The 27,931-nt window shown below is 33.8% G+C and overlaps 2 protein-coding genes across 3 annotated transcripts in view; both read right to left on the bottom strand.

Moving 5' to 3' along the window:
• Nucleotides 1-3,248: 3,248 nt before the first annotated feature.
• LOC143249953 (uncharacterized) lies at nt 3,249-15,902 on the bottom strand. The gene is made up of 7 exons (XM_076500588.1): nt 14,929-15,902; nt 13,486-13,629; nt 11,651-11,967; nt 11,255-11,336; nt 9,890-9,979; nt 5,826-5,882; nt 3,249-5,495 (listed from the first exon to the last, which is right to left on the bottom strand). Exons 1-7 carry the CDS (start codon nt 15,043-15,045, stop codon nt 5,385-5,387), a joined length of 918 nt encoding a protein of 305 aa, XP_076356703.1. The 5' UTR covers nt 15,046-15,902; the 3' UTR covers nt 3,249-5,384.
• Nucleotides 15,903-16,271: 369 nt separating this feature from the next.
• Nucleotides 16,272-27,931, bottom strand: part of LOC143249952 (uncharacterized) — a 107,889-nt gene continuing 96,229 nt past the window's right edge. Inside the window, exons 13-18 of one of the 2 annotated variants that reach the window (XM_076500587.1) lie at nt 25,058-25,198; nt 19,670-19,729; nt 19,456-19,471; nt 18,930-18,976; nt 18,319-18,575; nt 16,272-16,879 (exon numbers count right to left, since the gene is read on the bottom strand). In XM_076500587.1, coding sequence (XP_076356702.1) covers nt 16,706-16,879; nt 18,319-18,575; nt 18,930-18,976; nt 19,456-19,471; nt 19,670-19,729; nt 25,058-25,198 — 695 coding nt within the window. In that variant the 3' untranslated portion in view covers nt 16,272-16,705. Of the gene's footprint in view, nt 16,880-18,318; nt 18,576-18,929; nt 18,977-19,455; nt 19,472-19,653; nt 19,730-25,057; nt 25,199-27,931 lie in introns of both variants that reach the window. The other variant, XM_076500586.1, reaches the window with a different exon arrangement.

Raw genomic sequence — 27,931 nt, 5'->3', positions numbered from 1 at the left:
AGTGACAAAGACAGGGTGAGCACATGCTGATCAACCAATAGTGCCACCCCTCCATGTACTCAAAAGGCTTTTCATTTGTTTTGAAAACGATTCTCTTGGAGTCACAGAGAGATCTGTCTGCACTCTGTAGTTGTGAAACGAAGTGCAGTAGCATATGTCCGAGATGGAGTGGCAGACAACAATTTCCGAGCCTCAGGATAACTAATGTTATGAGTTGTTTTCAAACGCTGCACCTCTTTTACCTCCAACCATTTTGGGCAAGAACGAAAGTAGGAAGAATGGAACCATTGCAGTTGACACAATGTGGGTCCGTGTGACACTCATAAGCATCGTGATCCTTGCCACCACAACGAGCACATGTCAGGGAACCACGACAGGACATCTTTGAGTGGCCGAACCTCTGACGTTGGAAACATCGAAGAGGGTTTGGAATGTACAGCCGTATCCTGCAAATTAGATAACCTGCCTTGATGGTGGCAGATGCACGTGGTGATGTAAATGTCAAAACAAGGATATTTGTCAGCAGTGTAACTCCATCTTTGCGAGTGGAGATGCGCCTCACTGCAGAAACTCCTTGAGTAGAGAGAACAGCGAGAATCTCTGACTCGGGGACGTTCTTCAAATCCCTCTCAACAATACCTCCTCGTGATGAATTCAAGGTAGCATGAGGAGTAACCTCAATAGGTACATCCCCAATTGCCTTTGAATTCAAGAGGAATTCACTGTGTTGGGATGTGGATGTTTCAACCAAGATGTCTCCAGATCGAAGCTTCTTTACTGACTTTGGAGAGCCAGCAAGTCCCTCTAGTCCCTTCTGAATAAAATAGGGGGAAATTTGCCCTAAAGGTTTTTCTGAAAGAGAATTTAATATAAGAAAATGGGGTACAGGTGTTACAGATGTTGAAGATTGCTGCTCAGAGTCTTCAAGACGTGGTCGTTTACCTATTGACTGTTTTTTCACTATTTTATTTAAATTTTTTGTTGGAGGATCCATAGGAAAAAAGGAAAATTTCGGTATCTACTGACCCCACCCACCATGGAACCCTACGAGAGGACGTACTACAATGTCATGCAAGGACATTGCAGCAACGCCAGGGTTTCGTGAGCACTATACCCAAACACCAGCATCAGACAGAATGTCCACAACACCCGTTGAGAACTTCCAACACTGGTACTTGGTTGACTCTTGCCCAAGTGGACCAGCCGATTGACCCAAGGGGGGCCACCTAAAGGCCGCCCGTCTACAGGAATTCAAGGCCAAAGTGGTGTGTTAGGGTTGGACCCCTCAACCACTAGGATCCTCTTCTCCCCTTCACGGGTCGCCACGCACGGCAAACACGTGGGTGGATGTTTAGATCCCAGTGGAGGTAAACTGAAAGAACAGAACCTTCCCTTGGAGGCCCCTCATCATGTACAGGAATCCACACCGAGAGGATCATTACAGGAAGTAAATTTCAACACTATGGTAATAATTCACTGATTCATGTTGACAACTGAACGAGTCAGTGTGAGAATATTTATCACTCTTTAGAAATCCCATATATTTCATTAAAAGGTATGTATGTTGTAATGGTTCGGTTTGAATAAACATACTGATTAAATTTAGGGTCTGAGATAACTGTCATGGTAACCCATGTAGAGTCTTCACTATATAGAAAGAAGCTAACAAGGAGTTATTATATAGTACTGGTAAATGCTAGAAGAAATTGATTTAATAGCACTACACAAATGAACCTGGATAAAATGAGTGTTTAACACTATATATTAAGATTTGATATCACGCCATGATCCAAAATATGTAGATAAATGTCAGTAGATCAGAATGTTCATGTAACAACTTTATGTGATGCTGGTTCGTCTTTCCAACAAATTGCTGCACAGTTTAAATGCTTCTCAAACACTGTCAAGTTAAATTCTAGGTCATAATACTGAGACAGGTAAATTTAAAAATAGGAAAGGAAGAGGCAGAAAACCTAAACTCAATAATACTGATATTAAGTAGCTTCGTTTAAGTAGCCTTCAGGACATAAGGAAGGCTGCCACTCATCTCAAGCATGACGTAAACAACCGTGTACCGAATGATAGAAAAATGTCCAGATCTACGGTATCAAGAAACCTCAACAAGAATGGAATATCTGGTTGTGTAGAAAATAAAATAAAAACAAAAAAACTTTACTTTGATCTCCAAATATTATCATGAGACAGAAATTTCTTAAAAAGTTCAAAAACTGGACTGTTGATTATTGGAAAATGTGGTTATGGACAGATAAATCCAAGTTTGAAATATCTGGTTCAAAACTTAGGTTGAAGCTGGTAGAAGATACTTTAAAGTGTAGCACCTAACATGAAACATGAGGGAGGCAGTTTGATAGTGTTAGGGTGTTTTTCTGTTGAGGCAACAGGAGATATTTGCAAAATAGATGGAACAATGGACCAGTACAAGTACCATTAGATACTGATTCAAATTACTTAGCTAATAAAAAAGCTGCTGGAGTCATTCAAATGTTGCTGTGGCCTCCACAGAGCCCCAATCCAAGATTTGATATACCAAAACTTGACAAATCAAAAGTTACTTCTTCAGAAACTCGTGTATTAGAGACATTGGGGGTAAAATCCCAAAAAAACACTTAAAATATGTTCAACAATGCCTGAAGGACTGTTTGCAGTAAAAGAGGGGTTCATAAAATATTAACTGTTTGCTGAACTCAAGCAGTTCCACTGAGATTCGACTGTGATTTATCTTCCATTGTTCTCTGAAAGTAGCCTGAAAAGCAATTCTTACGTTTAACCTAACACTTTTGTACATCTAACACTATATACACATGTATAGTAAAATTAAATAATTACATAAGAAGCCAAATAAGTAAACAAAATTATGAGGAAGGACTCCATTAAAAACAGCAAATCCCAACCTTTGATTAATTATATTATAACCATAAATTTTTAAGCCATAAACAAAACACATTAAAATTAAACATAACACACTACATATTTTAAAAAAGATTCTAGGGTACAAGATACAACATGGAATTTTTTTTAAAAATATGCAATGTATTATGTTTACTTTTAATGTGTTTTGTTTATGGCTTAAAATTTATGGTTATAATATATATACACACACATACATACACACATTAGTGAAATAGAATTGTTATATTATATAAACATAAGTGAAAAAGAATGGTTATGCAACATAAAGTATGAATAAAATAGACAAGTTATATATATATATATATACAGGGGTGGAACAGAATTTTTACATTATATACATTATTAAGATGAGCTGGTTATACTACACATAAGTTAAAACTAACATTAGGGCTGTAAATACATAAATCTTTTATTTGCAGTAAACTACAGAGTCATTCCTTTATTCACTACAAATAACATGTTTCACATATTAGGCATATGAGTGTTGAACTTGATGTCATTCCCTCTATGCATCTCTTTACAAAAAACTGGAAATGTTGTCTCACCACGTCCATACAGACAAATCTTGCTAAATAAACGAATAACAGCTTATAATCGACAATGTGTTGGCTCAAACTGTTGGTTGGTAATAATTACTATCATAATTTCGTTACTGAACTAATATATAAAGCAAAACATGTGCTTGAAATGGTTTTATACACTTTCAATATTATTTTAAACTCTATTAAAATAAAATATAATAATATAGGAAAAATATTAAAGAAATGTTTCTTCACTCAAATTTATTTATAACTCAATATGTATACCTACAGGTAGACAAAAAGGTTATATGTGATTAACACACAGTTACCACACGCTAGACTACAGGACACATTAATAATGTTAATCATGCTGCTAATTGCACCTTGGGATTTTTGTATCTGTCCATTTACCATAGTTTTCAGTTTATGTTATCTAATGTAGGATGTATGCCTCTTACCACTGGTAACTAGCTGTAAGTAAAAATGTTCAAAAGATTGTCTTTGACCTAAAGATATTTGTAACCCTGGAAAGGATAGAGTGAACGATGTATTGTCTCCGTAGCTTACTCAAAACTAAATACAAATACTTTAAGAGCAAACCAAATAAAGTTCTCTAATACAATTAATATAATTTAAGCATAGATAATATAGTCATATGGATAAAAAAAAGTTTTATTTTATTTTATTATAATTAGCAAAATGTAATTTCATTGAAGCTCTTGGGCCATGTATTTTATTATTTTACATGTATTCATGTATTTCCATGTATTATAATTAGAAAAATGTAATTTCATTGAAGCTCTTGGGCCATGTATTTCATTCAAGTATTTTGCTGTACGTTTAAGCTGAAGTGAGTGTGTGAAGTAAAACAGTTGCCCCGATGGATAAAATATGACAGATTCCCAGACAAGTTACTGGTGCAGTGTTATAAATTAAAGAAAATCAAATTATCTCCGGTTTAGTGTTTGTTTAAGAACTTTACTTCCGATTATACTTTTCGTGCTACCAGAGGGCAGCACGTACTTCACGATTACCAAACGTCACATTAGTTCATGTTTTTCTCGATGTGGTAAAATGTCATTCTTGAATAAATTTATTGCATAAAGTGGAAGCTTAAAAACCACGTACAACTTTACATTTAATGTTTTTCAATAAAACTTTCACTACATATAACAGAGAGCACAATTTATTACAATGGTAAATATATTTCGTCTTATTAGGTTAAAAAAAACTGTAAAAACAAACACGTCTTAATACTTTATTGAAAAATAATGAATATATTCGCATTTTTAACTTACTCTTAACTTTTAATAAATAAAACGTTTATACATGTTATTTCTAAATGTGCTCTTATGGTATCTGCACTCATAATATCTCTCCATGTCATGTTGTACTTTTACAAACCACTAAATTTTGAAGAAAACATTTGTCCAATAATACTATTACATGCTTTTGTTATTAGTTCTAGCAGCTATAAATTAATAAATTAAACTAGTAATTAGTTACCTTTCTGGTTTTGTTTTATATATATATAATATACAGACACAAATAAAAAGATAAAATTACCAAGTTAGAAGACTTACTTCACTGATGCTGTTCGTGGTAAGATATAATGCTGTAATGATAATTTATTGGTTTTTTTTTCATTGTTTAAGTAAGAGCAAGCCAAGTATCGATCATTCCATGCATATTTATATACACGTATGAAAAATATTAACAAGGCCTAACTCAACGATTTATCAAAAAAATGTTTCTTACGATCAATTCCAGCTCTCTCTCGAAATCTTAAAGATCTGTCCTTAAGCCTAAACCTTGATTTACTGTACACGTGTTTAAATTAACTTATAAAAAGGTATTACGAGTTTAGTTTTCTAGCATCTTGCATGGAATGTTTGTCCTTGTAATTTCAAAATATTAATATACAGTAGGAGTTTATTTCACTTGGTTTCTTAAAGAGGGCGCTAGTCGGTAATCATGGTGAGATATTTGCTGTCCGTTTACGGTTGATGGAACTTCGCTTGACGCATAACTCTTCTTATTCCTCTGAAATTTATAAAACATATTATCAAGTATGTTTAATAAACCTCATTTTTTTATTTGTTCACACAAAACATCAAAAATATTTGTTATATTAGGATTAAAATTCAGAATTTAGAGTTAAATTATTGCAGGCTTACTGCTGAGTCGCCAATTGGGCGTTGTAATTTTGAAACTGTAAGTTTTTACAAATATGTTTTACGTTATTAAAAATCAAAATTAACAACTTTAAAATTATAATTGGTTTGGTAAAATACTATCATTAATTCTTTCGAAGTTGTAAATCATGAAATCGAATTTTTGTGTTATTTTGCAAGATCAAAATGTCAACCTTACCTTTGTCTGAGCCTTAGGAAGGACAATGTGTGGAATTTTAGGGCCTAATTTCTGGTCCTGCAATAACAACATACAGTTCTGATTACTATAGTATTTTCCTGTTGAACAATTCTCGCAGAAAACACAATATAATCCATTATAATATAGTAACTTGTTTCCTACTCCATTACTTGTCGTGAACATTTCCACCAAAATAAATGGTAACGAAAATAATGTTGATGTAAAATAAAACAACAACTAAAAGATCTTGCTAATAGACATAATGTTGATGTAAACAGTCCTGAACCCAAACATCCCAGAAATAGATATAATGCGAATGTAAACAAAATTATACCAAAAGATCCTGGTAACAGATATAATGTTGATGTAAACAGTCCTGAACCCAAACATCCCAGAAATAGATATAATGTGAATGTAAACAAAATTATACCAAAAGATCCTGGTAACAGATATAATGTTGATGTAAACAAATCTGAACCAAAAGATCCTGGTAACAGATATAATGTTGATGTAAACAAATCTGAACCAAAAGATCCTGGTAACAGATATAATGTTGATGTAAACAAATCTGAACCAAAACATTCTATTAACAGATATAACGTTGCTGTAAACAAATCTGAACCAAAAGATCCAGTTAACAGATATAATGTTGATGTAAAACAAAATTGAGCCAAAAGATTCTAGTGATATATTTTTTGAATTTCACAATTAGGTTTGCTTACATTGTGATTAATCTAGATTTTCATAGTTCAAACTTTTGTTTATTCAAAGTAATGTGAAGAATTGTATGACGATTACCAGCATATAGCTGTCCCTAATTATGATGTGATAGACTAGAGGATGCTTCATCTTAAGGTAATCTTGTATCATTGAATAATGTAATGTGACTTTTAACCTTTTAATGCCCTCATGGCCCCATTCAGCTGACCATGTTTATGCAATAACAGGCTGCAAACCATAAATGAAATAATGACCAGTAAGCCACTCTTAGACATTTGATGTAGTACTCACTGTATCATATTGAATGTCTGGTGTTTTGTTGGTGTTTTAAATATTTCAGTCCTTCAATATATGGGTACGCTACTCACCCTGGCTGTGAAATAATTGTGGTTGTTTTAAAAATAAGTATATTAAGTGAATGAAGAATATAACTTAATGATATGTTGAAGCTAATAAATGTGAATAATATTTGAAATTTTTTTATTCTACATATGAAACTATATTAAGGAACATAGGGGAATAAAATAGAGTTTATTATAAAACAAGAAACTGCTTTAATGACAATGAAAGTGTTTTTTGATAGTTACAAATATGGTTTATCTTCTTACTTTTTAGCTTTATCTTTTACCTCTTTTGTTTGACCTTTTGGCTCTATGGTTTGATCTTATGACCCTTTAATTTCATCTTTGGCTCTTAAGTTTGATGTTTTGGCTGTTTAGTCTGGTGTTTTCATTCTGTAATTTGATCTATTGGCTCTTTGGTTCGATCTTATGGCTCCTTGGTTTGATTATTTGGATTTTTAGTTTGATCTTATAACCCTTTTATTTAATCTTCTGACTCTTAAGTTTGATTTTTAATACTTAAGTTTGATCTTTTGAACTTATTTTTTTAACTTTTGACTCTTTAGCCTTATCTGTTGGCTCTATGGTTTGATCTTTTTACTTTGTTGTTTGATCTTTTAGCTCTTTAGTTTTATAATTTAGGTCTTTAGTTTGATCATTTAGTTCTTTAATTTGATCTTTTGACTCTTTATCTATTGGCTCTTTGTTTGATCATTTGACTCTTTAGCCTGGTCTTTTGACTCTGTAGTTTAATGATTTGACTCCTTTGTTTGAGCTATGAACTCTTTAGTTTGATCATTTGTCTCTGTAGTTTTGTCTTTTGGCTCTTTAGTTTGATGTTTTTGGTCTTTAGAGTGGTCATTTGGCATTTTAGTTCGATATTTGTGGTCTTAAGAGTGGTCATTTGGCTATTTAGTTTGATGTTTTTGGTCTTTAGAGTGGTCATTTGGCTCTTTAGTTTCATATTTTTGGTCTTTAGAGTGGTCATTTGGCTCTTTAGTTTGATGTTTTTTGTCTTTAGAGTGGTCATTTGGCTCTTTAGTTTCATATTTTTGGTCTTTAGAGTGGTCATTTGGCTCTTTAGTTTGATGTTTGTGGTCTTTAGAGTGGTCATTTGGCTCTTTAGTTTGATGTTTTTGGTCTTTAGAGTGGTCATTTGGCTCTTTAGTTTCATATTTTTGGTCTTTAGAGTGGTCATTTGGCTCTTTAGTTTCATATTTTTGGTCTTTAGAGTGGTCATTTGGCATTTTAGTTCGATATTTGTGGTCTTAAGAGTGGTCATTTGGCTATTTAGTTTGATGTTTTTGGTCTTTAGAGTGGTCATTTGGCTCTTTAGTTTCATATTTTGGTCTTTAGAGTGGTCATTTGGTTTTTGGTCTTTAGAGTGGTCATTTGGCTCTTTAGTTTCATATTTTTGGTCTTTAGAGTGGTCATTTGGCTCTTTAGTTTGATGTTTGTGGTCTTTAGAGTGGTCATTTGGCTCTTTAGTTTGATGTTTTTGGTCTTTAGAGTGGTCATTTGGCTCTTTAGTTTCATATTTTTGGTCTTTAGAGTGGTCATTTGGCTCTTTAGTTTCATATTTTTGGTCTTTAGAGTGGTCATTTGGCTCTTTAGTTTGATCCTTTGACTCTTTAGTTTTGACAAGAAACTTTAGCTTTGGGTATTCTTCATGCAGATAAATTCTTCTCATTATATTGGTATCTTAAGAAAACAGCCTTCTACACATTAACTTCATGGAAGGGCAGCAAATATATCACTATATATTTACCACCAGAGTAATTGTATGTAAAACTTCTCATATCTTTCATAGTATTAAGTAAGGCAAACAGTTACTAAGATAAGGCATAAGAACACATAGAGACTAGATTTCATAATTTAATAACACCTAGTGGGTAAAAAAAAAGGTGTCTACACAATTCAGCAAGTTCCTATTGTACATACTTTCTCATCCTAAACTATAGAACAATTACAGAAAACGTAATGATAGTTTTTGACTATTTAAAAGACATTCTTTAAAATTCATACTGTTTCATTTTCAACTAACACATTTTTATCTTTCTAACAGGGCAATTGGTCTTTAAAATATTTTGACTTCAATTAATTTAAGAGAGTGATTGATGAATGGAAAAAGTTCTCAGTTTTTATTTCACTTCAGTACATGAACAAACTGTCTGTAATATTTAAACATAACCCTTCTATATATCATATTAAAACTTGAATGTCATCTAAACCAATGTAAAATTTACAGAATCATAATTACTTGTCTGCATACTTATTACATATATGTATGTCTAAAAACATTTTGTTACATTTATCTTAAGACATTAGATTCACACATCATATGTTTTTAAACACTTTTTTTCTTAATGTAGTCCCTGAGGAATTTCCAATAATAATAAGAGTGTATTAAATGTAATATAAAATTATATCATGAATTAGGCCTGATTTTAACCTTGTATGACAACTAAAATTGTAATTTTTTTTTGGAGTGGGGGACCTATAAAACACGTAATCTCAAAATAATTGTTATTTCATAAGCATCTTTTCAGTTGTTTTTCACCTACAGTGTTTTGTTTTTATCTGGATAAAATTACACACACATAACGTCACTAAACATCACAAGACAAATTTTCACATCTCTCACACATCTTCACCATTGAAAAAACTTGAAGTGTCTAGATTCTGTAGCTATGGTTTAACTTGAGTCTTATTTGTATCACATGGTAAGAAAAATACCGTTATATAAAGAAATATTACTTTCATTCATACGGCTAAAAAGTTTTCATTTGATATAGAGGGAATGTAATTAGTTAACAGCAACCCTACCAGCAAAAAATTGAACTACACTTGTTTAATGGAATAGTAGAAGTTAACTTATACGGTCTCCAAGTGTGGAGCGTGTTTTGCAACAAAGGATCACAAACTATTAACCCTCAGATTCATGGTCTGAGCACTCTAATCTTTAAAACAAGCTTGACCACCTGAAAGGGAAATCGTACTTACCTCATACTTAAACACGTCGTCAGTGTGTAACAAAGGATTCACACAACTGACATCAGCTGCACCTTCCCCTGGATCCATGTAAGTATCAACCTAAATGTAAATGAAATGATTTTACACACACCCTGTATCTAAAAGTTCCACATCTTAAGAGAACTTTGAACAAATTGTAAGATAACTGTGATGTGTTAATACAGAATAAAGTAAACTGGTTTTTGCTCTTAGTTTTTCGTATTTAATCCACTTATTACAGTAGGCTATTTTTGTTCATGCACTATGTTTCTTACACTCTAGGTCAGTTATTTAGAAGCAACCTAATTCATGCTTATCGAATGTCATATGTAATAACTACAATTTTTGTTTTAAATATTTTGAAACGTGGAATGAAATATTATACACCTGAAGTGTATCACATGCTTAAAGAATCATGATGAAAACTTAGTTACAACTCAAAGCTTCAATTCACTTCAGAAACATGTAGTTTTTGAAGTAAAAAAGATTTTATAGAATAAAAAAATCCTTAAAAAATCCTGCTCTTATAACTTGTAAAAGTATGAATTATAACAAACCATTTGTTATTTTAATACATTAAAAGTATGAATTATAACAAACCATTTCTTATTTTAATACATTAAATCCTGGCCTATTTTTAAATTAGATTTATCTGAATTAAAATAATATTTTTTATTGATTTAGTTCATTTGGTGTTATAGTTTTTGTTGATATAGCAAGGTTAATGTTGTGTATTTTATTTAATTAACAGTTCAGTGTTATAAGTCTTATTGACTCACGTGATACATTACCTTTCTGTCACTCATTGGGCTTAAGGTTAAATGCATTATACTGCTAAGATTCAACCACTTTCACATTATACATGTTTCACATATTGTCATTGGTTTAAACTAGATTATGTAATTCAAGAAGTAAAATGAAAGCTACATCTGTGACATAATAAATGTTTCTTTGACAAAACGAGATGTGAGTGGATCTAATTATTTCGACTGTAAGATAATTTAAGATGTGAGTGGATCTAATTATTTCGACTGAAAGATAATTTAACACTTTCCTCATTGTTTGCGATGACTTTCTCACAATCTGAAGTTAAACAGGATGACAAGGTTAAAGTGAGGATACACATTTTGAGAGGGTTAAACAATATTAACAGTATTAGCAATATAAAATACAACTTAAAAGGCAATCAATTATTCTTGACATGATATTCCACAAACTTAAACAATAATGTTATATTCCTTCAATCCAGCTTTGAGGTTTATACAAACACACTGTATTATTTCTTCCTTCTAATAAAGTATTAAATATACAACATTCCTTATATATGTTCAGCCAATATACTGAAGAGAAACCTACTAAGTCTGATATGGTTTTAAACTGACGAAGAGATGCTTGAATAGTCATTTCATCGCAGGATCTTCCAGCTTCTGAGGACAGGCTGTAGAAACAGTAACTGAAAATCAACTACTGGTGTATGGATACAACCTTTTTACAGTTTATTTTCTCAATTAGTATATTATTGATTAGCATGAGTATCACAGAGTAATTATATTTATGGATTTTCTCAGCTATGTTTTTTCTTATCTACTACACTCTTTCAAAATTTTTTCTCAAGCCCTTATGAATACAAAACTATATTAGTATCAACAAACACTATGTGTTCCCTCATAAACTGTCAACATGCAAGCTACAATTTCCTATTCGATTACTGACCACAGTAGTTGTAATTGGTTCAAGTAGCCATAAACTAACCGAAAGGTGGTTCTTTCCATAGTTTCCAAGTTTAAAAACTGACGGTCTGATCTGCTATCATCTGACCCGGAGTAGCCATCAGCAGACAAACATTGTTTCTCTTGAGATGTAGATTGACTAGTGTTGCCGTATGGAGCACTAGTTTCTGGGTGGTTGTCTACCTTGCTAGTTTTATCTTCTTCCTTTGACCGAGGGTCATCTTTGTTAACTGTAATTACATGGGCTGAGATAGGAGGGGTCGTTCTGTCATAAGTTCTACGGCTGTCTTTGTGTAATCTTATCATATCATCATGTTTTATTTCGGAACTTGCGACGACCTGGTAATATCCAAAACAATTCTTAATTTATTAAAATAGTATTTAACATAGTAAGTATAAATCCATAGTACTTAACACATAACTCATGATATGTATTAGAAAACAAACTGAGAGATAAACAATACGGACATGCTCAGTTACTCGATTAATTGAAGTATAAAACTCGAATTTCGATGGAATACGTCTTTATGTAAATTTAACTAAAATGGTATTGAACCAAAACAATATATTTCATGTACAAGTTGCACTTGAATACGGCCCGTCGTTGCCAGGTGATTAGGACGATCGACTCGTAATCTGAGGGTCACAGGTTAAAATCCCCGCCGCGCTAAACATGCTCACCTCATGTGATGGTTAATCTCACTATTCGTTGGTAAAAGAGTAGCCCAAGAGTTGGCAGTGGGTGGTGATGACTACTTTCCTTCTCTTTAGTCTTACACTATTAAATTAGGAACGGCTAGCGCAGATAACCCTCGTGTAGCTTTTCGCAAAATTCAAAAACAAGTATTTGAATTATATACTTTTAAAAACGTTTAAATAGAAATAAATGTATTGATCTGAATAAACAACATTAAACAGAGTTATGAAATGGTTTCATTTAAACATAATTTGAACAAATAATTCTTAAAAATGCATCTATATAAATATAACTACTCTCTGTTGTGAGTCCATGTAACTACTTCACATGCTGTGGTTTATTACGTCCATGTGTGGGTACAAATGTTCAGGTTTTATGAGCGTTTTTGTTTTTACCACTAATTTGATCTTTGTAGACAGATTTTCACCAAATTTGGTATGGAGGTTCGTTGGGACCATGGGGCATACATACAAGTTTACAGTTGTTATGGTCATTTTCATCACATTTGACATGAAGTCTTGTTGGGTCCATACAGACTTGCAGTTTCACATTTTGTTTTGTAGTTTTAACAGACGTGTTTACATGTTTATATAATTACATATAAGGAAAGCAACTTTTGTATAACTTCAGTCTAAGGCACCAGTACTCCAGCTAGTTTTACAATACATTTCCCCACATTCATTACGAAACTTAATAAAATATTCTAGTTTGACTATTTGCATTAATAATGAAAGACTAGAGAAAAGACACCTAGTCATCACCATCCACCAGCAACTCCTGGGCCACTCTTTTACCAAAGAGTAATAGCATTGACCATTACATATAACGTCCCTACAGCTGAAAGGTCGAACATGTTTGGTGTGACGAGGATTCGAACTCGCGACCCTCAGATTGTGAGCACCCTCAGAGCGTCCTAACTACTGGGCTATTTTAACAATTAAACATTATTCTGTTGAAACTGTAAGAAATGTTTCTTTGTTATTAAGCGCAATCCTACATAAAAGGCAATTTGTGTTACGCCTGCAGGGGCTATCAAAATCATAGATATAATTTTATGAGCCCTTAGGCTTACTGCTGAGGCACCATTAAGCTTTAAATTTTCATATAAAAGGATGTCATATTTGACTTAATAATAAAACTGTAAAAGTTATTAAACTTGCCAACTCGTCTCCCGTATCCTTCATTGTATTCTTATAATTTGAGTTACGAACCAGTTTCGCCTTGTCACTTTCACTGAGAGATTTGACGTAGGTCCGGGTTGTATCTGAACTATAGTTACGTTTCCCATCTCCTTGGTTGCAATGCTGTAATATAGGTTAACATATTTAGAATTAAGTTAAAAGCTGTTACTGAAAAAGACTGAAAGAAATACAAGACGTCTAATTTAAAGTTCACACAAGATATTGTATTCTTTATTTGATAGCGAAATGTACACAGTTATTTAGAATTGTAGAGAGACAAGGTTGGATTTATTTGTTGCATAGAAAACAGTTTATGAATTAAATTATTTTATAAAAACAACTACTTAGTACTATATATGTATTACAAATATCGAGACAAGTGATATACTGCTACTAGTGTATTGACTTTATAAAAACAACTACTTAGTACTATATATGTATTACAAATATCGAGACAAGTGATATACTGCTACTAGTGTATTGACTTTATTTCTACTTGTATTTGAATAATATTTTATTCGAAGACTCTGGACTGTTTACTGGAGGCTAAAGTGAACATTTCTAAGCGTCATGTACTTTAAATTGGAGTCCAACCATAATCAATAATAACAAAGTGCTCTATTAACGATGAGCGCCCAGAAGAAAACGAAACAAGTAATATATGTTATAACATTACAGAGAATAGTGTGTCTAATGAATTGTTTTTTAATTATATTTAATTTTGTTTCTATTACTTTCAGTGCAGGATTGCTTAAAACTCCGTGTTATATATATATTACAGAAAATTAATACTGATAAAGTTAAGTAAACAGAGCAGTGGAGAGTAGTCACATTCCCACAACTGAAGGGTGATATAGATGTGGGATGTTATGGGCTTGAGCACCCACATCTCGCCCTCCTGATTTCTATTTTTATATCTATTGCCACTCCTTTCTTTTACTTCTTTATGTAAGACAGGCGAATGGAAACTAAGAGTGATAGACGATGTATCCCCACCGTAACGTGGGTTCTACTTCTTCAGTCACCTCCAAAACCTAGGGTAACTTTATATATAGTTCGTACCCTAGGATCTATTAAGTTAGTACAGCGTCCGTTGTTTATTATTTTTTAAATTTATTTTTATTGCGTTTTGTTAGGTTATAATAAACTAATACACGCACGTGCATACACAAATTATATTACTTATTAACAAAGTAATTAAGCTTTATACATTTTGAAAATGTCTTGAATAGGTCCAATAATGCTTGTTTGTTGTTAAAAGATGTACAATGGGCTATTTATGCTGTGCCCACCTAATTATTGTTATAAATCATCGGACGTACAGTCAGTGAACCGTTTCATAATTAATACTTCTCTTAGCTGTAACGTTTCTACTGGTCATTGTCAATATTTTAACATGTTGAAACTATCCTGCTGGCTTACCTCAAACACAACCCCATCGCGAGGAGAAAGTTTTCCTTCCAAACTGACAAGTAGTTTTCTCTCGTTAGATGTTAGACTTGCAGGTCGCCGGTACTGTGGAGTGAAAGGTCGAATCATCTCATATTTACAGCCGTAAGATAGGTCTCTCAGCTTCCACAACAGTGAGGGTAGGAAGGAAAGACTGAAGAAACCACTTCCACATGCACAATACGCTTTCCACTGTTTATTACATTTGTTTTTGTATTGGGAAAGTGCTATCCTAATATCCCTAATCTTCTGTAGGGTACAATGCGAATATTTTCAAATCTATTATGTTACATAAATAGTGACACTTTGTTTAAAGATGACTATTTCTGTGAAAGCAATCGTTAAAACTTCATATGAATGTTAAATATGTATATATATTAATGTCTATTAACCTTATTTAAATTTCAGTTTTAAAAGCTCTGCCACTGTGTTGAGTTCATTTCTTTTATTATTGTACACTAACCTCTTGTAGAGACTAAACTCATTAATTTGTTTTTATTCAAACAGAACTGTAGGTGGTATCCAATGTCAGCAGAAAGCGTATTTTGTTTCTCTAAGTTCTAACATTCTCAGAGTTAGATATACCAGTTACCGGAAACAAACAACAAGCATATGAAATGTTTAATAGTGTTAACCATTCCAGAGTGTGTGTAATTAGAACCACCGACCACGCGAATATGTCTGAGCATTAGACAATTTTTAAATATAGGTGTAACTTCACTGGGATCAAAGGTCAAGGTTAGGGCATTTTAACTACAACAGCTCCCATTCAACCCATGAAACGCTAACAAAGTTTGAACAGCCACCAAATCGTAAAGAAACAACACGAGATAGTGAGTAATAAACAGCAAAAAATTCGTAAGTTAATTACGACTTCAAACAGTGAGTAATAAACAACCAGAAAATCATAATTTTAACAGGAGTTAAAATAGTAAGAAATAGACAGAAAGAAAATCGTAAGTTAAACAAAAACTTCGCATCATAAAAAAATTTTGTATGACTTACATATTCAATATAATTAAAATACAAAGATAATTTGTATATAAATACAAGAATTGTTTTATAGGTATCTAAATGACTCTACAAATGTACAAGATTAATTTATTTACGTATGTGAAAATGTTAATAAAACATTCCTATTTAACATTACATTAATATTATTGTTAATACTATAAAGACTAAATTATTCGTATAATTTATCAATTGAGTTCGAACTTGTTTCATTCATATTTAGAAAAATGGAAGTGTTTGTATGCTCACAAACCAGTGGAACTCTAATTAACAGAAGTGTAACAATAGTTGTAACATGTTTCGTATTTCAATAAAATAAAAAAATAACTTTATTAATGTTCTTATACAAATACAACAGAGCGAGTGTTATAACTATACAAATATACACGTAACATAATGAACTGTATTAATCTTCTGATTACATTATATGTGAAGAACCTACTGGACCCACATCTGGCACTGGGGATTACAAAACATGGGTTATATGGTTTTTCTTACTAATATTACAAACCTAACGTTACAAATACATTTTGTGAGTTTTTATCAACAAACGTTTTCAACAGTTGCATATAATACAAGTCCATATAACAAATGAGCACGTAATGCATGTTAAACCCTTTATATTTTCATGAACATAAAACCAGATGGGTACACATGCGACTCCCCGACGTCTTCAATGGTTTTCTACCACTTGGTCTTCGGTCACACAAAACTGGATAAAATGGTGAGCCATCCAGTATCACCACACAAATACCTGACCGTTATAGACCGCGTAGTTTACCTGTTTGGGATGGCGGTGAATGGCGCGAGGGATGGCGACTGGAGGTACAGTAAAGCCTGTGGACAAGCTACGATCCAGACTCAATTCACTTCTCTTGCTGCTCTTCTTTGGTGTTAAATCTCCGCTTTCCGGCTGCAAGTTACGGAAAGTATATTAACACTCGTGTTATTATATATATAAATATGTTTCAGTAAGATCAACGTGTCATAAATACATGAAGACGGTATTTTAAAGATGATCAAAACATAGTAAATACAGGAACGTGGTATTTTAAAGATCAAAACGTATTAAATACATGAACGTGGTATTCTATAGAAGATCAAAACGTAGTAAATACACGAACGTCGTATTTTAAAGAAGATCAAAACGTAGTAAATACATGAACATCGTATTTTAAAGATGATCAAAACATAGTAAATACATGCACGTGGTATTTTAAAGATGACTAAAACGTAGTAAATATATGAACGTCGTATCGTAAAGAAGATCAAAACGTAGTAAATATATGAACGTCGTATTGTAAAGAAGATCAAAACGTGGTTTTGATCCAGATTTAGTGGTCTACAAGTTTGGTAATTTAGTTAGAAAGGAGTTTCTAAGTTTCGCCCCAATCCCTTCTGTGTCCACATTTTTACACCTTAGTTAATAACAATTTAAAACAGTCGAACAACCTTTTGATTAATAACTTCATAAAATAATATGGTCGTAGGACTAATCTACCAGTCAACAAAGAAATTAGGTAAAGAAAATACCTTATGAAACTGAAAGAGCAAACACGTTTACTGCAGTAGAATATTATGTAGACATAATTTTACAACTAAAATTTTAACTTTCATAAACATGAATGTAATTAAAATTAGCGTGTAAACAACATCTAACTATAAACGCTTAAAACGACTGCTCAAACCTGTCCTTTGTTTGTTGTGAACTTCACGCAAACTCTACACGAGAACTATCTGCGCTAACTGTTCATAATTTAGCAGTGTAAGACTAGGGAGAAGGGAGCTAGTCGTTAGCACCCACCGCCAAGTGTTGGGCTACTCTTTTACCAACAAATTGTAGGACTGACCGTAACATTATAACGCTGAAAGGGCGAACATGTTGGAAAGTTCTGAGACTGATAGTCTAGCACTATAACCACTTGGTGAAGCTGTCTTTTAAAGTCCTCGATGATTCACTTTACTAAACTGTATACATATATATCAAGCAATTGGATATAACTTAACTAACCTAGTTTATCCACATTTACAAAACGGCATGGATAGTTAATACGAAAAATTGGCCAGACCTGAACATCAGAGTCAAGGAAGTAAACACATAAGTATTCTACAACAACTGTTACTTATGTTTGAAGTACCTACATAAGTACTTCACAACAACTCATACTTATGTTTGAAGTAAACACAAAAGTACTCCACAACAACTGTTACTTATGTTTGAATATTTCCTTCAGTTAAATTACTTACGTATTACAAACATAAATCAGGTGTTCGTAAAAGTTGAAAAATGAAAATTATTTAACTTAACTTTTAACAGTTCTTGAAACAACCGGTTTCGAATAAATTATTTACCTGATAGGGACCATCAAAAGCATATGGTGGGCGTGGTCCGTGTTCTCCACTGCTGTCGCTGGAAGAGTCAATTATCATGATTTTCCTGTCTAATGTTCCGTCCACCGGCGTGCTGTTTGTTAACCCCATTGCTCGCATCATGGATTTAGTTTTTGCTCTTGTTTGTCGTCGTCGGCGCCACCGTCGGCAGCACCAACATACGCAACATGTGAGTAAAATTACTACGACAACAGCAATCGGTAGTACAACTGCTAGCACTGTGGATTAAAATATAAATATCTTTAATAGTGACAAAAATGTTGAAAACCACAAGAATAGACTTAATTGTATTCTACACTGTTTACATAACTACCTATACACAATAGTTGTCAGATGTATCTTTAAAAGTTGCTATGTAGAACCCATAGTCATAAAGTGTAACTAAAACACATATAGGAATGAATTCTATTGATACAGACTCAAAAACAGATCGCTTTACCACTAGACGGTAGACGTTCCCTGATCTCACAGCATATAGTTCCATTCACATCCATTACAAGCAGTTACGTATATATATCTTATAGTAACAAGTATACAACACGTTTTATTAAATATATTACAATGTAGCTTACCAAGTCCATTGACCTCACATCGTCGGCCTAAATACATATGGTGACACCTATAACAACAAACAAAACACACCTAAAGTAATTATCTAGCTTTACCATCCTGTTAATAATCACTAAACGTTCCAAACACAAAACCTAAAAATAATACATAATTATAAATAACAAACCACTCCTTCAAATTTTGCACATATATTTACATAGAGAAATTATGTTGACACATCTAAGACTACTGAAAATAGCTACTGGACAGGTCATTAGAAAGACCAGTTTGTTAATAAAGTTGATATGTTATAAAGTGATAAGTGAACTTACCTACATATTCTAAAACCTTCTACAGATTCTATAACCTTCTTCTGTGATGATACAGTCACCACGACCATCACAATATTCACAGCTACTTGTCTCTCATACAAGTGATACGTGAACTTACTTACAGATTCTATAACCTTCATCTGTGATGATACAGTCACCACGACCATCACAATATTCACAGCTACTTATCTCTCATACAAGTGATACGTGAACTTACCTACAGATTCTATAACCTTCATCTGTGATGATACAGTCACCACGACCATCACAATATTCACAGCTACTTATCTCTCATACAAGTGATAAGTGAACTTACCTACAGATTCTATAACCTTCATCTGTGATCATACAGTCACCACGACCATTACAATATTCACAGCTACTTATCTCTCATACAAGTGATAAGTGAACTTACCTACAGATTCTAAAACCTTCATCTGTGATCATACAGTCACCACGACCATTACAATATTCACAGCTACTTATCTCTCCTACAAGAAATAAGTAAAGAAAAATATTGACCACTAAAATAAAATTCTAGTAAATTTTTATTTTGGAAAAATGTATAGCATTTACTTTACATCAGTAAATCATATTGATATACATTATTGAAAACTACTTCAGTAAATCATATTGATATACATTATTGAAAACTACTGCAGTAAATCATATTGATATACATTATTGAAAACTACTTCAGTAAATCATATTGATATACATTATTGAAAACTACTTCAGTAAATCATATTGATATACATTATTGAAAACTACTTCAGTAAATCATATTGATATACATTATTGAAAACTACTTCAGTAAATCATATTGATATACATTATTGAAAACTACTTCAGTAAATCATATTGATATACATTATTGAAAACTACTGCAGTAAATCATATTGATATACATTATTGAAAACTACTTCAGTAAATCATATTGATATACATTATTGAAAACTACTTCAGTAAATCATATTGATATACATTATTGAAAACTACTTCAGTAAATCATATTGATATACATTATTGAAAACTACTTAAAGAGGAAGTGTGTTATTTCTTTTCATTTTCTTTTTATATGACCAAAAGTTTTCATTGTTACAGCCCATGATTCATTCTCTGGTACCCTTCAGCTGGCTTACATTTCATTGTTACAGCCCATGATTCATTCTCTGGTACCCTTCAGCTGGCTTACATTTCATTGTTACAGCCCATGATTCATACCCTGGTACCCTTCAGCTGGCTTACATTTCACTGTTACAGCCCATGATTCATACCCTGGTACCCTTCAGCTGGCTTACATTTCATTGCTACAGCCCATGATTCATACACTGGTACCCTTCAGCTGGCTTACATTTCACTGTTACAGCCCATGATTCATACGCTGCTACCCTTCAGCTGGCTTATACTGTTACAGCCCATGATTCATACCCTGGTACCCTTCAGCTGGCTTACATTTCACTGTTACAGCCCATGATTCATACCCTGGTACCCTTCAGCTGGCTTACATTTCACTGTTACAGCCCATGATTCATACACTGGTACCCTTCAGCTGGCTTACATTTCACTGTTACAGCCCATGATTCATACACTGGTACCCTTCAGCTGGCTTACATTTCACTGTCACAGCCCATGATTCATACCCTGGTACCCTTCAGCTGGCTTACATTTCACTGTTACAGCCCATGATTCATACACTGGTACCCTTCAGCTGGCTTACATTTCACTGTTACAGCCCATGATTCATACCCTGGTGCCCTTCAGCTGGCTTATACTGTTACAGCCCATGATTCATACCCTGGTACCCTTCAGCTGGCTTACATTTCACTGTTACAGCCCATGATTCATACCCTGGTACCCTTCAGCTGGCTTACATTTCACTGTTACAGCCCATGATTCATACCCTGGTACCCTTTAGCTGGCTTACATTTCAATGCTACAGCCCATGATTCATACACTGGTACCCTTCAGCTGGCTTACATTTCACTGTTACAGCCCATGATTCATACACTGGTACCCTTCAGCTGGCTTACATTTCACTGTTACAGCCCATGATTCATACACTGGTACCCTTCAGCTGGCTTACATTTCACTGTTACAGCCCATGATTCATACCCTGGTACCCTTCAGCTGGCTTACATTTCATTGCTACAGCCCATGATTCATACACTGGTACCCTTCAGCTGGCTTACATTTCACTGTTACAGCCCATGATTCATACACTGGTACCCTTCAGCTGGCTTACATTTCACTGTTACAGCCCATGATTCATACCCTGGTACCCTTCAGCTGGCTTATACTGTTACAGCCCATGATTCATACCCTGGTACCCTTCAGCTGGCTTACATTTCACTGTTACAGCCCATGATTCATACCCTGGTACCCTTCAGCTGGCTTACATTTCACTGTTACAGCCCATGATTCATACACTGGTACCCTTCAGTTGGCTTACATTTCACTGTTACAGCCCATGATTCATATACTGGTACCCTTCAGCTGGCTTACATTTCACTGTTACAGCCCATGATTCATACACTGGTACCTTTCAGCTGGCTTACATTTCACTGTTACAGCCCATGACTCATATACTGGTACCCTTCAGCTGGCTTACATTTCACTGTTACAGTCTATGATTCATACACTGGTACCCTTTAGCTGGCTTACACTGTTACATGTTTGATGTCTTTATGATTCAGCTGAAGTAATAAAATAAAAAGGTTCTTTGGCTTTTGTTGTATCCTTGTAAATGTTCATCATTCATTTCACTATTCTATTATTTTTCCATATCCTATGGTCCTTCCTATTGTGCCTTTTCTTTAGCTCTCTGAGTTTCCTATGTTACTTTCTTGTTATATGGTTTATTAGGTTCTATCTAAGGTTTAGAAAACTAATATCAAGAAGTATTATTATGAGCTAGTCACTGATAGAAGAAACTGACATTGTAATCTAGTCACTGATAGAATAATCTGACAGCATAAACTAGTCACTGATAGAAGAAACTGACAGTGTAAACTAGTCACTGATAGAAGAAACTGACATTGTAATCTAGTCACTGATAGAAGAAACTGACAGTGTAAACTAGTCACTGATAGAAGAAACTGACAGTGTAAACTAGTAACTCATATGAAAACTGTTAAAGTGAATAAGTCAATAATATGGAGAAATGTTCAAGTGGAACCATTTGAAGTGAAATAGTCACTAACATGAGGAACTTTCAAAGTGAACTAGGCAATAATATGTGGAACTGTTAAGGTAAACTAGGCACTGATATATGGAACTGCTGTTAAGATAACCTGAACATTGATCTGTGGAGCAGTTTAAGTAAACTGGGCACTGATACAAGTTCATACCTGTAATGTAATGACTGTTTTCCACCTTCGTCAGTAAAATTATGTACAAAAGGTAAAAACCAAGATTCATCTAAATTTGTGTTTTCTAACAGTTCCCATAAGTAAAAGCACTGTTATAAAGATGTTTACCTTGCAAATAATATCACAAGTAAACATTCATGGTAAGAATTTGTAAGAACTGAAATTTCTCACTCAAGCTAGAAAATTCATGTTTCTGTAGTGACCAGACATTCTTAATCAAGTTAACCAATGCATGTGTTTCCATAGCAACCTCACATTTCTTAATCAAGTTAGTCAATGTATGTGTTTCCATAGCAACCTCACATTTCTTAATCAAGTTAGTCAATGTATGTGTTTCCATAGCAACCTCACATTTCTTAATCAAGTTGACCAATGCATGTGTTTCCATAGCAACCTCACATTTCTTAATCAAGTAGGTCAATGTATGCGCTTCCATAGTGATCTGAAATTTCTTAATCACATTAGCCAACTTCTGTGTTTCTATAGTAATTTATCACTTCTCAGCCAAATCAGAGTTTAGTGTATTCTTATAGTGACCTGATAATTTTAAGTAAATTCACAAAGTGGTTTACCCTATAGTGACATGACACTTTTCAGTAAATTCAGAAAACGGTTTATCTTATAATAACCTGACATTTTTCAGTAAAGTCTGAAAGTGGTTTATCCTATACTAGCCTGACATTCTTCAGTAAAACCAGAAAGTGGTTTATCCTATAGTAACATGACATTTGTCGGTAAAATCAGAAAGTGGTTTATCCTATAGTAACATGACATTTGTCGGTAAAATCAGAAAGTGGTTTATCCTATACTAGCCTGACATTCTTCAGTAAAGTCTGAAAGTGGTTTATCCTATACTAGCCTGAGATTCTTCAGTAAAGTCTGAAAGCGGTTTATCCTATACTAGCCTGACATTCTTCAGTAAAGTCTGAAAGTGGTTTATCCTATACTAGCCTGACATTCTTCAGTAAAGTCTGAAAGTGGTTTATCCTATACTAGCCTGACATTTTTCAGTAAAGTCTGAAAGTGGTTTATCCAATAATAACCTGACATTTTTCAGTAAAGTCTGAAAGTGGTTTATCCTATACTAGCCTGACATTATTCAGTAAAGTCTGAAAGTGGTTTATCCTATAATAACCTGACATTTTTCAGTAAAGTCTGAAAGTGGTTTATCCTATACTAGCCTGACATTTTCCATGATATTATTATTACACACAAAGACAGAACACAACAACGTTACTCTTGCCTTGATATAACAAACATGTTTTCAAGAAGTTCGTTGGTTGTTATTTCTTAAATTGGCACTCTAATTAAGGAATTGAGGTCTAATGTTTAGTGTGTTACTAACCATGTCAAATTAATTCAATAAGTGATAGTTTTGTTATGTGAATACATTTATAGTTAAAGAATATCTATGTTTATAATGAAATAATGATGCAAAATCAGTGTAAACAATATTTGTGTTACACAATTCTAGCTGGATTGAAAGGAGTAAATGTTGTGTAATCAACCTAACGTCTCTGAATACAGTTTATATGTATATGAAATATGTTTTACATTGTACACATATCAAATGGAATGGTATTCTGATGGTGAAGATATTGTTTAGATGACATTTAAACAATTTAAAATACTCTACGAGTATTAAGTACTTTCAGTAATGTGAAGAAGAAAAATAGTGTTTATAATATACAGGTTGCATACAAAAATATATGAATAATAAACATTTCATACAGCAATATTCGTTTTACTTATAAATTATCAACAGTCATTTGTAGTGTATAAGAACATCCCAGTATGGGATGTAGCTCTCTCTCAGAGTTCGGGTATGTAATGTTAAGTGTCTCAGTAGTAATTATCGTAACTACACTAAGTGCCTCAGTAGTAACTATCGTAACTACACTAAGTGCCTCAGTAGTAACTATCGTAACTACACTAAGTGCCTCAGTAGTAACTATCGTAACTACACTAAGTGCCTCAGTAGTAACTATCGTAACTACACTAAGCGCCTCAGCAGTAAGTATCGTAACTACACTAAATGCCTAAGTAGTAACTATCGTAACTACACTAAGTGCCTCAGCAGTAACTATCGTAACTACACTAAGTGCCTCAGTAGTAACTATCGTAACTACACTAAGTGCCTCAGTAGTAACTATCGTAACTACACTAAGCGCCTCAGCAGTAAGTATCGTAACTACACTAAATGCCTCAGCAGTAACTATCGTAACTACACTAACTGCCTCAGTGGTAACTATCGTAACTCCTGGACTAAATTTAATGTGATTTGCTCACATGATGTTTCATTTGAAAGTATGTTCCTAGTAACTACAACTACTTTTATCTTGAACTAATCTTTAATACAACATTCCCCTTAATTTAATAGTTAAAAGGTTTACAGTTGACCCTGAAGTACTGTCAAACAAGACTGGTAACCTAATACCCAGATCCCACCTGAACAAACACGACCAGGTAATTCAGGGTCCAGGTCATCGTAATGTTTTTTACAGCTACATGTGTATGTCCCTGGTAAGTTCGTGCAGATTGCCGAGTCTGCGCAGTCGTTGTAGTTTTCGTTACTACATTCGTCAAAATCTGAAAAGTTCAAACACATCAAATAAGGTTTAATACTGAACACAAATGTCATATATTTCGATTTGTTTTGTATTTTCTGTTAAAATAAAACAGCAAAACTGAGAACTCGCATCCACTCTCCATGTTTAACCTGCTTTAAATACACTAAAGAGCTATAACTTAATTCTATGGAACATAATATTTTATGTGTTATGATAGATATAATCATCTGAGCTTAATGTTTGATACAATATCCGATAGTTGAGGTGCTTTATGGACTTCATCACCAAACTTAAAGCCAAACATACTCAGTGTAAAGTTTAGTTTTAAATGACTAATTATTACTGATTATAAGATTTGACACTGACTCTTTATAAAAGAAAATGCAGAAAGAATTGAACAAACAAAACGTAAAATGAAAGTACACACAAAAGTTTCACTTGTCATACAGATATGTACAACTATTTGAAATGCGTGTCATCCCAATTCCTCGGATCGTGACGTATATACAATATAGCGGGCCGTTTACAACGACATATTGTCATTACGTGTGTTATTTCAATATAATAAATTGACTGTGTCTATTTGAAGTAATTGAGACTTAAATGCAATGCATTGGTGATGCAAATGTTTGGATGTTGATGTAATAGGTAACAGTAGAGCCCTCAGGTTCTTTAACTAATCACAAAGATGCTTTTTACGCTAGATTTCACAGTTCCTTGTCATTTACTGAGTGCAAGAATAACTACTACCGAAGTGTGCGCTTTTCGACAGTTGGTTGTAAATTTTATAAATCATGTCAAAAGGGAAACATTCAGTTCAAATCAATTTATTCGACATGGTACAATAAAATTATCCATGTATATATAAGTACCTACATGTTTGTTTTTGAATTTCATGCAAAGCTACACAAGAGCTATCTGTGCTAGCCGTCCCTAATTTAGTAGTGTAAGACTAGAGGGAAAGCAACAAGTTATCACTTCGTATCGTCAACTGTCGGGATACTCTTTTACCAACGAATAGCAGGATTGACCATCACATTATAATGCCCCCCACAGCTGAAAGGCCGAGCATGTTTGGTGTGACGACCAGTGACCCCCTGATTACGAGTAAAGCGCCTTAACCACATGGCCATGTCGGACGATAATATAGAACAGAAAATGATATGGATATATCTAAACTGAGCAACAAATATATATACGCCTTTCTTTCTTTATGCTGTTTTTTTTCGTTCATATTTTTATCTTCGAAATATTTCTTTTAATCAGTTGATGAAAGAAGTCCCGCTTTTTCGGTGAAATTCCGCAACAAAATGAAATTTTTGTCCTTTGTTTCTTTTATCAATTTAGTCTCCGTTTGTGTTCAAATAAGTGATGTCAATATTGATAGGAAATTTTAGGAACTGAAAAAAAATGAAAAGAATTAAATACCTGTAATGAAGAGAAACACATGTACAGTATACATAATGTTCAGTATATACAGTCATGTGAAAGAGTTAGGACACCTATGAAAGTCTGTGTATGTTTACTGGTATGTTTAGGGTCACTGTCGTGTTGCAGGATCCAGTTTCGCTTCAGCTTTAATTTTCTTACAGATGGACTCGCATGTTCCTCAAGCACCCTTTGATACACAGTAGAATTCATGGTGTATTCTATTATTGTGAGCTTTCCAGGTCCTGCTGCAGCAAAGCAGCCCAAACCATGACACTTCCACCTCCATGCTTCACAGTTGGTATGAGGTTCTTTTCCTGGAATGTTGTATTTGGTTTACGCCAAACATGTCCTCTGTTCTGGTGTCCAAAGAACATTATTCCAGAAGTCCTGGTCTTTGTCTACATTCTCTCTGGCAAACTTCAGTCTCGCCTTGATGTTTCTCTTAGAGAACAAAGGTTTCCTCCTTGCACACCTCCCATGCAAGTTAAACTTGTGCAGTCTCTTTCTGATTGTAGAGACATGCATTTTCACATCAACAGTAGCCATCTGCTGTAAGTCCCGTGATAACATGTTAGGGTGTTTGGAGACCTCTTTTAGCATCTTGCGGTCTGCTCTCGGGGTGAACTTGCTTGGACGACCAGACCTAGGCATGTTAGCAGTTGTTTTGAAAGCCCTCCACTTGTTGACTATTTTCCGGACAGTGGAATGGCTGATTTCAAAATCTTTTGGGGTCTTTTTAAATCCCTTACCAGACTCATAAGCTGCTACAATTTTCTTTCTCAAAGCCTCAGACAGCTCTTTTGCTCTCACCATGGTGCTCACTCTCACTTTAACAGTCAGGAGCACACCAAACTAAATGTCTGAGGTTTAAATTTTAATAGTTTTAAAATTGAGATTAAATATATATATATCCAAAAATTTTACAAAAATACACAGGCTTTCATAGTGTGTCCTAACTTTTTCACATGACGGTTCAAACAGACATTTGGCTATTATTTTCCCGAAGTCCGCTTGGAAGTGTCACCTGTCCTAACCATTCGCACCACTAGATAGTAGTGTTTTGCCTTTCAGTCAGTCAGTAGACACTAAAATGATGTCACATAAAAAAACGCTTAACGTTCCAATTTGTACTGTCGTAACATAAGTAAAACTTGCGTATGTCGTGAATCACGAGAATAATTATGCACTCTGAAGGCTACAACATAGTATGAACTTCATACACAATAATAATAATATTTGGTACTCCTAGTTTTAGATTTATTTTTACTCTCAAAACAGGGCGTTTTCGGGTATGGTAATAAATCTAGTTCATATATATACA

The sequence above is a fragment of the Tachypleus tridentatus genome, chromosome 4 (assembly GCF_004210375.1).
Source record: "Tachypleus tridentatus isolate NWPU-2018 chromosome 4, ASM421037v1, whole genome shotgun sequence".
NCBI classification, from domain to species: Eukaryota; Metazoa; Arthropoda; class Merostomata; order Xiphosura; family Limulidae; genus Tachypleus; species Tachypleus tridentatus.
Note: the sequence above shows the minus strand (reverse complement) of the source record. Positions and strands in the feature narration are given on the sequence as shown.